Source organism: Rhincodon typus, chromosome 21 (genome assembly GCF_021869965.1).
Source record: "Rhincodon typus isolate 14 chromosome 21, sRhiTyp1.1, whole genome shotgun sequence".
Lineage (NCBI taxonomy): Eukaryota > Metazoa > Chordata > Chondrichthyes > Orectolobiformes > Rhincodontidae > Rhincodon > Rhincodon typus.
The window spans coordinates 11006342-11023225 of NC_063352.1; the positions used below are offsets into that span (position 1 = coordinate 11006342).

Sequence of the window (16884 nt, forward strand, 5' to 3'; positions counted from 1 at the left end):
AAGTAAAACAAATCAAATTTCACTGTGGTACAAACAATTCATAATATCAGAAAGCAGTTAAAGAAAGAACTTTGCATTTATTGCGCGATCACTTGCATCTTAAAGCATTTCACAACAAACAGGATATTTCTGAAATGTAGTCACAGTTGTTACATATGTAAATATCACAGTCAATTCACTCATGGCGAGAGCCCATAAGCAGCAATGAATGACCGGAAAATCCTGTTCTCATGTGGTATTAGTTGTGCCAATACTGTTGACAGAAAACCAGAACAGTGTGCCATGAGATCTGATACATCGAGTTAGGCAAGCAGGCATGCCATTGGTTGAAAATTTCAATCAAAGGCCTGTGCCTCCAATAAAGCAGCAGACCCTTAGTTCTGCTGAATGGTCATTTGCCATGTTCAAACTTCCAATCTTCTGACTTACACGGTAAACATACAATCAACTGTCTTGCGAAGTTATTAGCTTCTGGCAAATAAATATACTTTCTTTTCTACACACGTTTTCAGCTTTTTAAACCATATCCACAACAGAACCATTTAAAAGATAACTACCACCCAACTTAAGTCTGTCACCTGGATAATGTAATTCCAATAAATGGACTAGTGTCAGATCATAAAATCGAAACAGTGGAGTAACTCAAATGCTATCTAAAGATTCTAAAATACTGCCCTGATTCATTGTATTTCTAATTTCACACAAATTTTAAGACATTCTTCACCAATTTCGTAGGATATTTAATTTTTATTTACCAAAGCAGCTGTAAAGATAATCAATTATGCTAAATACATTTGGTTTATCCATACGGGTGAAATTTGAAAATTATTGTACACCAAATCATAACACACCGTAAAGAAGCATGTTAAGAAATGTGTCTTTAGGGAGATGTTCACAAAGAAGTATCAAAGTAATAAGTCAACTACCATCAATTAAGATAGCTACTTGCGAGAGAAGGATGGAAAAAAATTTTGTATCAAGACAAGTTTACAACAAGCCAGTAAAATAATTTTTCCATCATCTTGGCTGCTTTTTTGTTGAAAATAAGTAAATTAGAAATGTGTTCTGTGAGATATATGCAAAACTAAAATATGACAAGAACATTTTCATTCAGAATACCAGTGTACAGCAAGATATTCAAGTCTCTCATCAGGCCTGAAGCGCTAGAACACAAAAGGTTCTATTAGGACACCTGTAAATTGCACTTTCAAATGCAAAATGGTTAATCAATCTTTTTCAAAGGAGTATAATTACTTGTCATGAGATTTTGCTATGGCAATTAAATAACTTCAGTTGTATGTTAATCTGATTTTGGATACCAATGTCTGGAGTTATCAGTTCAATATGCTCAGGGAGATATAAATATGCATTTGCTCTGAGACACAGTTTGTTTGGGTGCAACTATCAACAACAATCTATATTTAGACAGCATCTTCGACATAATAGAGTCCTAAGGTGATTTCACAGGGTCATCATACCAAAAAATATGAAATAAACCATCAAAGGAGAAACCAATTACACAGCTTAAAAGATGGTGGAATTCTGTGCACAGGTGAGCGTTAAATGCATAACTGCAATATGCATAAGCATCTTTGCTCCTTTACAACCATCCCTCAAAAACTATAAAATTAGTCCACCATCAAATCTAACGATATAAGAACCCTCTAATTACACTTATTCAGAGAGGCTCCCTCATGTTGCAATTGGATTTTCATGCAAAGCAGGAAAATAAATGTTCCAGTGCTGTTAGAAATCCTCAGGAATCATATTTTAAATGCATTTTTACAATATAATAATAGTAATGGAAAAAGTTCCTGACTGCTAGTTTCATTTATACAGTGTTTTTAATTTATTCATTCAGAGGATGTGCGCATTACTTACTGGGCCTGAATCTATTGCCCATCCTCAGATGCCCTTGAGAGAGTGATGGTGAGCTGCCTTCTTGACCCACTATAGTCCATGTGCTGTAGGTACATGCACAACAGTGTTAGGGAAGGAGTTCCAGGATTCTGACCTAATTGACCGAGTACCGAGAGTAAAGTGAAAGGAATTTGTCAAGTAGATTTCATTGTCGTAGCTGTATTAAAACAGCTCAGCTAGGGATGCAACTAGTTCTGGAGCATTTACTGCTTTCATTACAATTGCTGGAATGCTATCAGGGCCTGTAGCCTTTGCACTATCCAGTGCCTCCAGCTGAAGACTATGATGCTGTGGACTTCTAGCAGGAAGCTGTGATAGATCATCCAATCAGCACTTCTGGCTGAAAATCTTTGCACTGATGTGCTGGGCTCCTCCATCATTGAGAATGGGGATATTTGTGGAGTCTCCACCTCCAGTGAGTCGTTTAATTGTCGACCACCATTCATGATGCATGTAGTTGGGCAGTAGAATTTGGATCTGATCAAATGTTTGTAAAATAATTTTTCACTGTCCACCACTCCTTAAGTCATTTTGAATGTATGTAGTTCTGTAGAATCATAGAATCAAGCATTTCTGAAGAGGCTTTCAGCCCATCGAGTAGTTACCGCCAAAACTATGCTAAATCAACTCTAGTCCAACTTTTCAGCACTAGGAACATAGCTTGAATGTTATGAAGCAAAAGGAATTTTTTGGGGTATTGTGCCTTCTTCAGAACTAAACAACATGGGGACAACAAATTCCCTGGTCCATTTTCCATGTCAACAGCTCAACTAATCAGTGCCAACCTGTCAACCATTCTGTACGTTGTTTCACGCAATATAAACTTTTGCTCCCTTCAAAATTTGGCATTCTTACATCTGCCCTGATGAGTGCAGGACAAAAGGTTTCAATAGTATCTCTTTTGTCAGCATTTCTCAATCTCTACACCATCAAGTGATTAATTATGATTTTCAGGAATTCACAACAATGGCTGTATGTCAAATATTCTTAGTAACATTATTTACTGAGACAGTATTTTATGAAAACTTCAGAGTTCTGCTTTACCATTCGAGTTTCTTCAGCTGTGGACATTGAATCTAACAGCTCATCCAAATCGTCTCCTATTTTGTCACCATCACCGAATTCTAAACGTGACTCAGGCACTGAAAAAGGTACTTCTCCATTCACCAGTGCAGTACTGCAGAGGTTGGTTTTCTCTGACAATTTTGGAGTGGGTGACACAGAATTAGAAACAACTGGAATTGAGGCTGAATCACATAGTGTTTGAGGGATATCATCCAAAGAGACAGATGAAGAAACAGAAGGTTCTGAACTCAATCTTGGGAAATCTGCAATAAGAAAGTGATAACGTCAAACTGTCAATTCTCATCTCAAGGATAAAAAGTTATTAACTAAGATTTAATCTTAAAGAAGACTTTTTATGTAAAAAAAGATGGAAAACATTTCAAAAAAAGCATACTACTTAATTTCATCCACCATTCTCTGTCAACTTTTAAATGTAATGCACTTTCAGAGCCCTGTTCTATCTAACCTCCTTGGGATATGAACCTTTAATCACTGGGAATGTGATAACAGTAGTCACACCTCGTGATAGCAAGAACAAAAATGACAAAATTAAACTCCTTTTACCTATTTCAATATCTTCAACAGAATCCAAACCACTGGTGGGCTACAGAAAGAAAGAAAAATAAACCTTTTATAATTATGTTCACCAAACCCATTAAAAGACACACGCTGTGATGTGAGAATATATAACTCCTTAAATATCCAGTTCCTAGTTCATGTCTATTATTTCACCTCTATAATGTTACAAGAAGTTTCAAAGTGTATGATTTTTATTTAATTGACACTCATCTGTAATTGTTCAGGAAGGTTGTCAACTGGTATAAATCTTGGTTATAAGCAGGAAGCTATGTGTTCTCTAGCTTTTTAAAGAGATATTCCACCTTTGAATCAGCTGTACGTTGGTCAAAAACAATGTCTGATCTTTTTCATCCACCATTTTGCTATTTTTCCTATTCTTTCAACATGTGGTAAAAGTTGGGGCAGCTAGCACATCCATGTAAAGCCCCTCATTCAGCTGGTAGCCAAAGTGGCTCATTAGTGTAGTTTACCTCTGTAACTCCCTTCAATGAAAGATATTACAATAGTATTAAAAAGGAAAAGGCTTCTAAGCCCACTTAAGCAGTACAAAATTTAAGCTCTTCAATTAATTTTCTCAGTCCTCACAATCAAATATTTAAATATGCATTGATTTTTCTGTAGGTTACATTTCCCATTAGTTTTATTGTCTCTCCATTTTCCATGACCAGCTGGACAGGGAGACAAAATGATGTTTTACACCAGTATTGCTTTAGATGCTACAAAGAAGGCTGCCCCAACATGTTTCACATTAATCAGGAAAAAAAATAACATTTTACTGAAACCTGTGAACATGAGGATTTGGCACCAAATGCATTCCATTGGTCATATGCTGTGTTAAACAGGCAAATTAAAAGTTTGCGTATACAAACAGTAAAACTTACGACAGCAAAAATTTGACTTTTCTGAGAAATTTTCCAGTTTATGTTTAAATTCGTCACAACATGCAACGAACATTTTTAACATTAAATTCTCAGATTTTTAAGCTACCAAGGGCAAGTTTTACTTTTTGGTGGAATAGTTCTCTACACCCTGCTAAAACAAAATTTTGTTTTGATGTTACAAATAAAATGGCACGCAAACAAGGTCCATTCTTGTCACAGACCTCTTGCACAAGTATTTTAAATCCAACTGTTGTATCAACAAAACAGCACAAACTTGGCTCAATGCTCATCGATATTGAATAAATACAATACGGAACACTCAAATGCTAACAAGACAGTACTCACTTGGTTAGAAGATTCAGCAGAAGATAAAGAGCTGACAGCAACAACAGGAGTCAAGGGAGGCTAAAACAGAATGACAAAACATTCAATTAAAATAACAGCACAAAGGTTCTGAATGAAAACTTAAGAAAAGTATCAGTTCATAACAAAGAACTGGTACTCACTTGAGTTCTAACATAAGCTTTTCGAATTTTTAATCCTAATTTCTGAGCCAGTTCCTGGGTTAATTTTATCACAAGTTCATCCTGAAATATAAAATTTAAATAATTTCTTGATTTGCCCTTAAAACTAGTCTTTCGTACAATTAATGCATGCATTATAAGCATTTCTGGGTATTGGCTGGCTACCAATATCCACTATAAACCATCCGACTCCCACAGTTACCTTGACTATGCATCGTCACACCCTGCTTCCTGTAAAGACTTTGTTCCATTCTCCAAGTTTCTTCTTCTTCATCACATCTGTTTTTACAGTGCCAACTTATACAAGGTGTCCTCCAAAATGTCCACCATCATTCTCAACTGAGGATTCCCCAGCACCATGGTTGACAGGATCCTCAGCCTGGTCCGATCCACATCCCGCACTTCAGCCTTCACCCCCAACACCTGACCTACCATCGCACCAGCATCCATATCCAGAGGATCATTAGCTGCCATTTCCACCACCTCCAGCAGGATACCACCACCAGACACATTCACTTCCCCTCCCTTGTCAGCCTACTGCAAGAACCGTTCCCTCTGCGACACGCTAGTCCACTCGTCCTTCATTCCCAACATCCCCCCACAGCTCCACGGCACCTTCCCCTGCAATGGCAGAAGGTGTAATACCTACCTGTTTACTTGCTCCCTCCTCAGTATCCAAGGGCCCAAGCACACCTTCCAGGTGAAGTACCGCTTTTTCTGCACTTCACTCAATTTAGTCTACCACATTTGCTGCTCACAATGTGGTTTCCTCTGCACAGAAGAAATGAAGCGCAGACTGGGTGACTGCTTTGGACAACACCTACGTTCTGCCCGCAAAAAAGACCCTGAGCTTCTAGTCGCTTGTCACTTCAACACAGCACCTTGTTCCCTGGTCAACATCTCTGTCTCAGGTTTGCTGCTGTGCTCCAATGAAGCTCAGAGCAAGCTGGGAGAACAGAACCTCATTTTCCACATATAAACTCTACAGCCTTCTGGACTCAATCTCGAGTTCAAGAATTTTAGGATGAAGCATCTTCTCCCATGTCCTTAACCCCAATCCCCACATACCAGGCCTTGTTATCCCATTAGCAGCTATTCATTCTCCTAGGCTGACCGTTATCCTCTCCTTTGTCTGTCCAACTTGAGCTCTATCTCCACCTATCGTTTACTCCTTGTCCTTTCCCTCACCCTATCTTCTGCATAAACACCAACTTTTTCCTAGCTACCATTAGTTTTGAAGAAGGGTCGCTGGACCCGAAATGTTGACTCTTTTTCTCTCCACAGATGCTGCCTGATCTGCTGAGTTTTTCCAGCAATTTCTGTTTTTATTTCTGATTTCCAGCATCCGCAGTGCTTTCAGTTTCTTGAAGAAAGGTTAACTACAAGGGTTGGTGTTAAAGTGAACTGGGTTAAAAGGCAGGATAGTAGAGATCCAGCAGCAGACGTTAAATGAAATATTAGCAACTTTAACCAGGCAGATTGAACTTGGCTTTGGTGAAAGGGGAAGTGTTTAGCCAATTTATGATATTTTTGAGGAAATAATAAGGAAGATTAATAAAAAGGAAACTTGTAGATGTTGTGTACTTGCAATTCCAAAAGGCATTTGATAGATGTGCCACATCAGAGGTTACTGCAGGAAATAAGCTCAAATAGTGTAGGAAGTGACATAATAGCATGCGTAAACGATTGGTTAGCTATTAAGAAGCAGACAGTAAAGATCTTACCCACATTAGCAATCTGTAACTAATTGGAGTTTCAAAGTGCTGTTTATAAAGTATTCACAATTTATATCAATGATTTGGAGGAAAGGCCTGACTACATGCAGCTAAATTTGTCAAAGGCAAAAGTAAATTGCCCAAAGGTGGTAAGAGTCGGCAAAGGAATATCTACAGTTTAAGTGAGTCAGAAAAAGTTTAGCAAACGGAGTATAATGTGGTTAATTAGCGAGAAATAGCAAAAAGTGGTGGTACAGAGGGATCTGAATGACCCGAGATATTAATCACAAAAAAGTTACCGATACAGCAAGTTGATTGTGAATGCAAATCAAATGTTGATGGTTATTGTAAGAGAAATAGAATATAAAAATTGGGAAGTTTTACCACAGTTGAAGTGGGCTCTGTTGAGATCACATCTGGCTTACTACATTTGTTTTGGTCTGCTTACTGGAAATAAAAATAATTACACAAGAAGCAGTTCAGAAGGGTCATTCAACTCATTCTGGGACAAAGGACTCGTCTTATAAAGAAAGGTAAAACTAGCTGAGTGTTTTGGTGCTTAAAAGAAATGAGATGATCTTATTGAAATATACAAGATACTGAGGGGAATTAACAGGATAGATACTGAGAAAATGTTTCCTTTAAATGGATAGACTAAAACAAGGGGACATTGTTTAAAAGTAAGAGGTCTTCTATTTAATACAGAAATGGAGAACCGTTTTATTTCTCTCAGCAGGTCATTAGTATGAAAAATTCTCTTTTGCAAAGGCAGTGAAGGCTAAATCACTGAATTTATTTCAGGTTGAGATAGATTTTTGACAGACAAGAGAATTGGGGGCTAAAGAATGCAAACAGGAAAGTGGAGTTAAGACAACAAACAGACCAACTATGATGTTTAGGAATGGCAGAGCAGGTTTGAAGGTCCAAACGGCCTACTCCTGTTCTTGAATTCATTGTTAATAATAGAAAATAGTTTCAGTTACTGTTTGGCACTATAGCTTTTCTAGTAATTTGCAGTTTTGAGAAAGGAGCAAAAACATTGGATTCAAATAGCAGCAGAAAACTTCCTCTTAGCACTTGCATATGAAGGGAATGTTCAACACCTGTGGGGCACCAAAACACAATGAATTTTAAACGCTATTACTTTCAAACGATCTAAGCTGTATGTTTCATTCATTCTGAAGCTGACATTTAAAATTATTACACTGAAGGGTGGAGATGGTAGGAACTTGGATAACAATTTAGAAACAAGAGAATGTTGAAATCACATTACTCAAAAGACAGCAAAAAAAAACTATAATGCTTTCAGCAAAGTAAGAAACCAATCACAATGATTTATTTCTCTCCTCCCTTTCCTACTTGCCTTAAGTTTATCATTTTATCCTTTATCTTTAGGCTCCCAACTCCATGGCCTTCTGATCATATTAGAGTGGACAAGCATACTGATTCCACCACTCTGATAATGCTACTTTCTAACTGGCACCAGGGAAACAGATGCAAAACCTAATGAAAGTCCAGCTGCCCTTTTCCCTTTACGTCTTTATAAGGAAGTTCCTCATCTGTTGATAGCAGCCCCACGCACATGACTGGAATCAAAAAATCTCTGGCATGTTAAATAGCGGACAAAATCAACATCCTAGCATCCTCAAAACAGTGAACACAGAGACATAGTTTCCACAACACTGTTAAAATACCACTACATTCAGATTGCTAATATAAAGCCAAATATCTGTGTTACCTCCTGACATGAAGTGCTCACTTTTCTGATACAACTACTGCCATCAGTAGTTGTCACTTTTCTTTAAAGATTATGAGCTGTAAACACCTGAATACAGGAATTGCCATATTGTTTGTAAAATAACATTCTAAATAAATAATCACCGTACAGTATAAATGGGTTGAAAGTACAATGTTTTGAATAATGATTGTCGAGTATATGGAACTGCCATTTCCCTTACCTGTGGCACAGCTAGTGAACACTCTGCAACAACTTTGTAGGCTTCCTCATGCCTTCCTAACACTTTCAAGGATTTTCCTTTTCGATAGAGTGCTCTGTAATTACGATCATTCAACTGTAAAGCTTTGTCACAATCATCTAATACCTGATTATAGAGACCCTAAAATGACAAGAGAGTTGCACATGTAAAAAAAATTATTTAAGATGGTGACACAATTAGCTTTAACCATCAAAAACAATTATGGGAAGGAAATAAATAAGAAAAAAAAGTTATCAAGTTATTTCTTCAGGAAGTGTGCACGCACAGTACATAGACAAGCACAGATCTAGGTTCAGTTATGATACTAAACAGCTTATACCCAAGAAAGATATCTATTTTTAACCTTGGACAATTTTGAAGCAAAATTACAAAACAGATTTCCATTTTCACAAAAGATTATTCAAAGTATAAATTCTTGTCGTTATGCTTCATATGAAATAATTAGAAAGAAAATTTATCAGCAAAAATTAGACGTGTGTTACTATGCCCTTTATCTTACCATATTCAAGTAGCAGGCTGCACGATTTGCATATAGCTTCTCTATTACTCCATTTACAATACTGACTTCTTCAGATGCATAATGAGCCACATTTAAAGCCTCAGTATACTGATTCAAAGCATCAGCCCAATTGCGTTCTCTGAACTTATCATTTCCCTCATCATATAAATTTCTCACGAGGTCTTGAAGAAACACCTAAAAATTAACATAATTAATGTAGATGCAAATATCACTCTGTGCAATAATAAACTCGTGTGCCTTTTTAAAGAGGTAAGAAAATCTAAGGTAAGAACTCTGTTCCAAGCCCTTTTTATTACAAGAATACAATCTCACTTCTTTTTCAAAAAACATCCAAATCTTTACTTGAATAAGAAGCACTATTGAAGATTCATGCTATCAGGCCACATTGGCATTGATGCTTAGGTATCAGCGACGGGACTGTCTTCTTACTTTCACTTCAGGAAGTTGTGGTTTTAAGTCCCACCACAAAGACTATTTTACTTTCATGATAAAATCAATCATTTGTAGCTTTTTGTTTCCCCTTCTAGTTTGTTAAAATCATGTTTACATAATGCTAGAGGTTGAAATGTGCTCATCCCAAGTAATACAAATATTTCAGTGAACTGTTAGGCTCGATGCACCCCTCAGGAGTTGCATTATTAGTAAACCTAATATTGTGCAAGTTCATTTGTGCATTTTCCATCTAATTCCTCTATGCACTGTACTAACGTAACCCAACAAAGGTAATTGTAGGAAGATGCGAATCTCCCCAGATCATATGAACATCTTGATGTATTACAATTTCAGTCTCAGGAACAGAAGTACATTCTTCTGAATTAAGTTTAAATTCTCACAAATAAACCTTAACAAGTTTCACATTATCTTACCTACACCATCCTAAAAACGTACTAAAACTACTAGATTAATTGAGATACATTAAAAATATTTACTTTACCTCATATTCTCGTTCAGTACCAGGATACGGCAATGGAGATCTGCAAAACAAAAGGAGTTTCGGTGATAGTCAACCCAACAAACTCTTTCCAGCACCTGTTTCCAACAATTGAGATTCTACTAGAGACAGCATTGTTGCAATTACCAGCACTTTAGAAGTCAGATTACCAAAACATCCAAAGTGATTTTGAAATTGCACAGAAACAAAGACGTACACCCTGCAATCAGTCTTCACTCACGCAATATTATGATACCACTTTCCAAAAAACATTTCTTGTTAATTGGCTGATTTCAAAAATCATAAGATGTGCTTTCAATACAAAATCATACTCTTTCAATACAGAATTAGAATTAGATTTTACTGTCATGTGTACTTAAGTATACGAATCAATGAGTGCAGTGAAATGTGTACAAAATCACTATTCTGTGGCACCATCTCAGTTATAAAACTAGAATTTAAAAACAAGTTTTTGTATACAAATGTTTACTACAGCAAAAACATCAAATTATAGCATGGAACAGTCTGCTCAAAGTCAGTTTGGGTCAGTTAGCTCAGTTGGCTTTATAAATGGTTTGAGATGCACAGCAATACCAACAGCATGGGTTAAATTGCTGCACAAGTTAACATGAAAAACTCTCCTGCTCAACCTTTCCCCTCCCCTAAGGCATGATGACCATCAGGTTAAACCAACAGAGATAGTAGGAACTGCAGATGCTGGAGAATCCGAGACAACAAGGTGCAGGGCTAGATGAACACAGCAGGCCAAGCAGCATCATAGGAGCAGAGAGGCTGACGTTTCGGGCCTAGACCCAACCAACACCAGTATTCTCTCTTTCTCTAATGGTCTGGCAAGACTATGGTGACCTAACTTACTCAAACTAAGCTTTTCCTGTTCTTACCGCTTTTCCCATACGCTTCTGTCTGTAAGATTCAAAAACCAGGCTCAAATTACCCATGACCAATTGTCTCATGTACTAATACATTAGAAAAATACTGCATGAATCAGAGCCAACATATGTGGATATGCTCATATTTGTGAAAATCTGAACAGTTATTTCACAATCTGGTTCCATCAGTAGTTATGGCTTGGGTAATTATTGACACAATTTACTGGTCAACAGTGTCAATGAACACAAATATATTGGCTGTATACCCAGTAATTCCCAAGATATTCTTCCAATGAAAGTTATTCCTCACCGAGATCATCAGGTCCCAAGAAATAACTCTTTCACCCACTACCAGACTATCCACAATCTCCAAAGAACATCAAGCCTTGATTATTACCACAGTAGCAGAATTCACTCGTCATTTCTTAAATGTAATGATATCAACCGTATCGGGATGGCCAGGTGCTCAACTGCAAGTTAAGGCAAAGAAGAGAAACTGGAGATAGAATTTCCTTTTAGCTCTTAGCTTGTAGGGAGGCAATATTATCGAGAGACTATTAATCCAGAAATTTAGCTAATATTCTGGGGTCCCGTAGCAGATGGTGAAATTTGAATTCAGTAAAAAGAATCTGGAATTAAGGGTCTAATGATGACCATGAGACCATTGTCGATTGTCAGAAAAACCCATCTGGCTCACTAATGTCCTTTAAGGAAGAAAATTTGTCATCCTGCTCAGTCCTGTGACTCAGACCCACAGCAATGTGGTTGACTCTTAAATGCCCTGTGGGCAATAAGTGCTGGGCCAGCCAGAGATGCCTATATCTTCTAAGCGAATTTTTAAAAATCTTTAACTGCACCAGAATGAATAACAGCAATGGGCAATAAATATTAAGGTAGCCAGAGACATCCTATGATTTTAAAAAAATAAATCAATGATAAAGTTAAAGCAAACATCTAAAGCAGTTCATCTTTCATGATCAGTTAAACACTGTACCATGAGAAATGGTAGCAAATAGTTTATTCTGTAGTCTCTACTGCCAAGACTTAATGATCTTCACTACTGATGCATGATGGGAGCAACGTGTACAAGCTACCAGATACACTGCAGCCATTCATCAAGCTCCTCTGACTGCAATTTCTGAACCCACACCCTCCACAACTACAGTGGATGAACAATAAATGCTGAATAGTAAGCATCACAGACATCCTGAGAAATGATGTTTTGAAAAGTCAAAAAATCAGTCTGGCCAGGTACACGAAATAGCAACTTACTTCAGTGGGAGAAAATTTAATTGAATACTACAATGAACTGTCAAATGAAGTGAGTTGCTTAGAAAGATACTTACTGGATAAATTGTAGTCCTTTCTGAATTTCTTGCCACCTATTACTTCTGTCCTTGGATACATTGGACATGTTATCCTTCACATCCAATTCCACTAGTGATTCAGATTCTAAGTCAGAAAAAGAAATAATAAATCATAAACAACCATGCAAAAGATTTCTCATAATTTCCTTTCTCCTTAACATTATAAAGGGTAACAATTACATTTTCATTTAAAAATTCATGCAACTTCAGTGCTATAGTCATGTACTAAGGATAACACTGAATTAGCATTTTTTTTTGCCAATGTATTGAACAGCTTTTAAGTAGGAATCAAAATTCATGCTTCGGCATATAAAATGCCACAATACACCACCAACATTTTCTGGATTTTTGTTTTAAGTTTTAGCTCTTTGACTCCAAATGAACGTAAGGCTTTTTTTTCCTTAAAATCTGGTACTGACAATTTATCCTCAGCCCATACATATAACATGACCATCCTAGAGAAACATCAAGACTTGTTATTTACTGCACAAAAACTGACAATGTTAGAAACTGTCAGCAGGACTGGCACGGACCTGACACACAGAACACAGTCGGAGTCAGAGTCAGAGTGAGAGTTAGAGTCAATCTCCACAGATACAATCAGGCCTGCTGAATATTTCCAGCACTTACATGTTGTACTCTGCATGCTGTCTGATTCAAGGCTGATCATCGTAGAAGCAGAGACACTTACAGCACAGATTAAGTGTTTGTGTTGACTCACTGAAATTTGAAACCAGTTCTAGTGCCTTGACCTTTGTTGTCACATTGCTTATTTTACTCTTATAGACCCACTTATAAAACTGAAAAATGCTGAATCCAAACATGACAGAAAAACATATTTGTGAAATTTTCCACAGGCTTACGGAAAAAAAATCTACCAACTTTCAGCACTCTGTCACAATACTTTAGTAGCATCCAAGACCAATTAGATATCAATCACATTTTTCCATCCTGATTAAATACACTGTGTTGAATCTCAATACTGTCACTAAATTCTCATTCTTCAAGCAGTGAGCTTAGTCACTTGCATCTTGCTCCCTGTTATATTAAGGTTATAGGCATAAAAGGATCAATAAAAGTTGTAGAACAAGTAAACCATTAAAAAAAAATTGGAAAAAAAAACGATGTTGAACCATAAACACAATTGCAAACTGTAAACACAGAAGAAGCACATGGGCTTTAAGAGAGAGTATAAGATTGATAATGTCATCATTCCAAATCTTTGCCTATCACAGCATCATATCGCCTTTACATAGACACTTGAACACTTTTAAAAGAACGTGATAAATAAAAGCATTCTGCAATTTTCTTCTATGACAATGAGGAAAACACCACAATTCACACACCATAATTCTGTTATTGTAGAAACGAATTACAATACATTAATTAAAAATACAGCTCAGTAAATCATAGAAACTTAATTCCAAGTGAACAGAATAAGCAAAAAATACTTTAAGAACGTTAAGCTACACAAGACGAAAACACATTCTTCACGGTATTTTACAAATTCACCCAAAATATGGAATACATACGGGGCAAAGAATTTTGTGTCCACCCTTATTCTAAAATATAAACAATTTTTTCCAACAAAAATAACTTGCTCAATTATTATACTACATAACAGATCTCCATGTCAGTGATTAACAAACTGATGCAACTGACAAACCATTTCATAATGAACATAATCACGAAGCCGAATGTGATCATAGATTTCCAGAATACGCACATACAATTTTATTATAAAGACAGACATTTTCTTTGCACAAGATAACATTGTCCTCACACTGTTTTGGTCTGTGTACACCAATTTTATATCACAATCTATTTAAACAGATACACAGCCATCAGTCCAACATTGAAAACCTAATGCAACATGTACGAAAAGAACAAAACTCTTCCAGGTGAAGTGACAGCAGAAGCTGTAATTAGGTCTCATTCCTTAAAAACTGCAAACATATCACCTTGACAAGATTGTTAAAAGATCTCAGTAATTATCCATCCAGATGGCTCAATTATGGAAACAGTGAAACAAATTAGAGAATAGTAATAATAATAATAACTGGGCAGAATAATAATAGCAGGGCAACAAACAAATCAAGAACTGCTAACCTATCTCTTACTGTACTGTGTTAAGTTTACTTGAAAGTGATTCAGTATTAATATAATGTGTTAGTTTGTTTGGAATATTGTAATAGGATGCAAGTCTTGTGTTATTTAAATACTTTTCTTGCATAGCTGGAAAATAACACAGAATGAAAAGCTGATGAGCTCTGATAACCAAATAAAATACTCAAAAGTACCAGAACATTATTACAACATCACTGAATGATACAGCCAGGGGGGTCGATGTCATGGAAGATCTCCAAGAGGTGAAGAGCCAACAAGCCTCGCTTTTTGCCTTGGAGGCCTCCAAGACAATCTTCCATTCCAGGGTCTGCACTGTGGAGCAAGATGAGATGTGCGCACGTTTCTTCTTCCAGAAGGTGCTTAGGGAGAGCTCTGTGCTCAGCATCCTACAGCAAGATGATGGCTCGGTAATGTCATTTCATTGATTGATTGATTTTATTGTCACATGTACCGAAATGTAGTGAAAAGCTTTGTTTACCAGCGGTACAGGCAGATCACAGCAAGCAAAGGATGTACAGATCAAAAAGACTTAGAGGCATACAGGTTACATTGCACGTTACATTATTTGAGGCTAGAGTCTATTCAACAGTTTGATAACAACCAAAAAGAAGCTGTTCCTGAAACTGCTTGTGCAAGTGTTCAGGCTTCTGTATCTTCTGCCTCATGGAAGTGGTTGTGGGAGATCATTACTAGGGTGCAATGGGTCTTTGATGATGTTAGCCGTCTTTCCGCGGTAGCGAGCCATGTAAATAGAGTCCATGGATGGAAGGTTGGCTTCCATGATGGTCTGGGCTGTGCACACCACCTCCTGTAGTTTCTTACGGTCCTGGGCACAGCAGTTGCCATACCAGGCCGTTATGCACCCGGACACCATACTTTCAATGGTGCATCTGTACAAGTTGGTGAGGGTTGCTGAGGAAGAAGAGGCGTTGTTGTGCCTTCTTGACTGTCGCATTCACATGGGAAGTCCAGGACAGGCTGTCCATTATCTTCACTCCGAAGACCTTGATGCTCTTCAGTCTCTCAACTTCAGTTCCGTTGATGTAGATGGGGACGTGTTCTCCTCCTTTCTTTCTGAAGTTCATGATCAGTTCTCCAGTTTTGCCAACATTGAGCGACAATTTTCATTGCACCACGTCATCAAGCCTCTATCTCCCTTCTGTATTTTGATCCATCGTTGTTAGACATCTGTCCCACTATGGCGGCACCATCAGCGAATTTGTAGATGGCGTTTGTTCAGAATTTGGCAACACAGATGTGGGTGTACAGGGAGTACAACAGGAGGCTGAGGATGCATTCTTTTGGGGTGCCAGTATTGAGCGTTATTGTGGAGGAGGTGCAGTTACCTATCCTCACTGATTGCAGCCTGTGGGTCAGAAAGCGGAGGATCCAGTTGCAGAGGGCAGAGCTGAGACCAAGGTCACACAGTTTTGAGATCAGTCTTGCGGGGACAATGGTGCTGTAATCAATGAGTAGGAGTCTGACGTGGGTGTCTTTGTTGTCCAGGTGTTCCAGGGATGAGTACAGGGCTTGGGATATGGCGTCCTCTGTGGACCTGTTACGTCAGTAGGCAAACTGTAGGGAATTGAGGCAGGTTGGGAGACTGGAGTTGTTGTGGGGCATGACTAGTCTCTTGAAGCACTTCATGATTATTGAAGTCAGAGCTATTGGGTGGTAGTCATTTAGAGACACTGCATGTGTTTTCTTGGGTACGAGGACAATAATGGTCATCTTGAAGCAGGTGGGGACTTAGGCTTGTAGGAGGGAGAGGTTGAAGATGTCAGTGAATACCTCCACCAGTTGGTCTGCACAGGATCTGGGTGCTTGGCTGGGCCCGTCGCTTTCCTTGGGTTGGCTCCGCTCCCAGAAAGACTGATCGGACTTCTGAAGCAGTGACAGAGGGGACAGGTGTGTCTGGGGCTGTCAGGACAAGTGTCGCCACGCCAGTGGTATTCTGCTCAAACCGACCATAGAAAGCACTGAGTGTGTCAGGGAGGGATGTGTCATTGTCCGCTATCTTACACTGTTTCACTTTGTATCCCACAATGTCGTTTAGGCATTGCAATAGATGGCAGGTGTCTGTTTGGTAGGTCTGGGCCTCTAACATGGTCCGGTACTGTCTGTTTGGTAGGTCTGGGCCTCTAACATGGTCCGGTACTGCCTCTTGGCCTCCCTGATGGCTTTGTGGAGGTCATATCTGCATTTTCTGTATTGGTCCGGGTCACCTGACCTGAATGCTGAACGTCTGGTCTTCAGTAGGGAATGGATTTCCTGGTTCATCCAAGGTTTATGGTTGGGGAAGACTTGGATTAACTTCTTTGGTACACAGTCCTCCGCGCATTTGCTAATGAAGTCCGTGATGGGGGTG

The 16884-nt window shown here is 38.2% G+C and overlaps 1 protein-coding gene across 5 annotated transcripts in view; it reads right to left on the bottom strand.

The window, feature by feature from the left end:
* zc3h7a (zinc finger CCCH-type containing 7A) overlaps nucleotides 1-16884 on the bottom strand; it is a 71241-nt gene that overhangs the window by 40354 nt on the left and 14003 nt on the right. For 4 of the 5 annotated variants that reach the window (XM_048609395.1, XM_048609392.1, XM_048609393.1 and 1 more), the window contains 8 exons: nucleotides 12369-12474; nucleotides 10136-10175; nucleotides 9181-9375; nucleotides 8643-8801; nucleotides 4952-5032; nucleotides 4791-4850; nucleotides 3550-3589; nucleotides 2965-3248 (listed from right to left, as the gene is read on the bottom strand). In XM_048609395.1, the coding sequence (XP_048465352.1) occupies nucleotides 2965-3248; nucleotides 3550-3589; nucleotides 4791-4850; nucleotides 4952-5032; nucleotides 8643-8801; nucleotides 9181-9375; nucleotides 10136-10175; nucleotides 12369-12436 (927 nt within the window). In that variant the 5' untranslated portion in view covers nucleotides 12437-12474. The remainder of the gene's footprint in view (nucleotides 1-2964; nucleotides 3249-3549; nucleotides 3590-4790; nucleotides 4851-4951; nucleotides 5033-8642; nucleotides 8802-9180; nucleotides 9376-10135; nucleotides 10176-12368; nucleotides 12475-16884) is intronic. The other variant, XM_048609394.1, reaches the window with a different exon arrangement.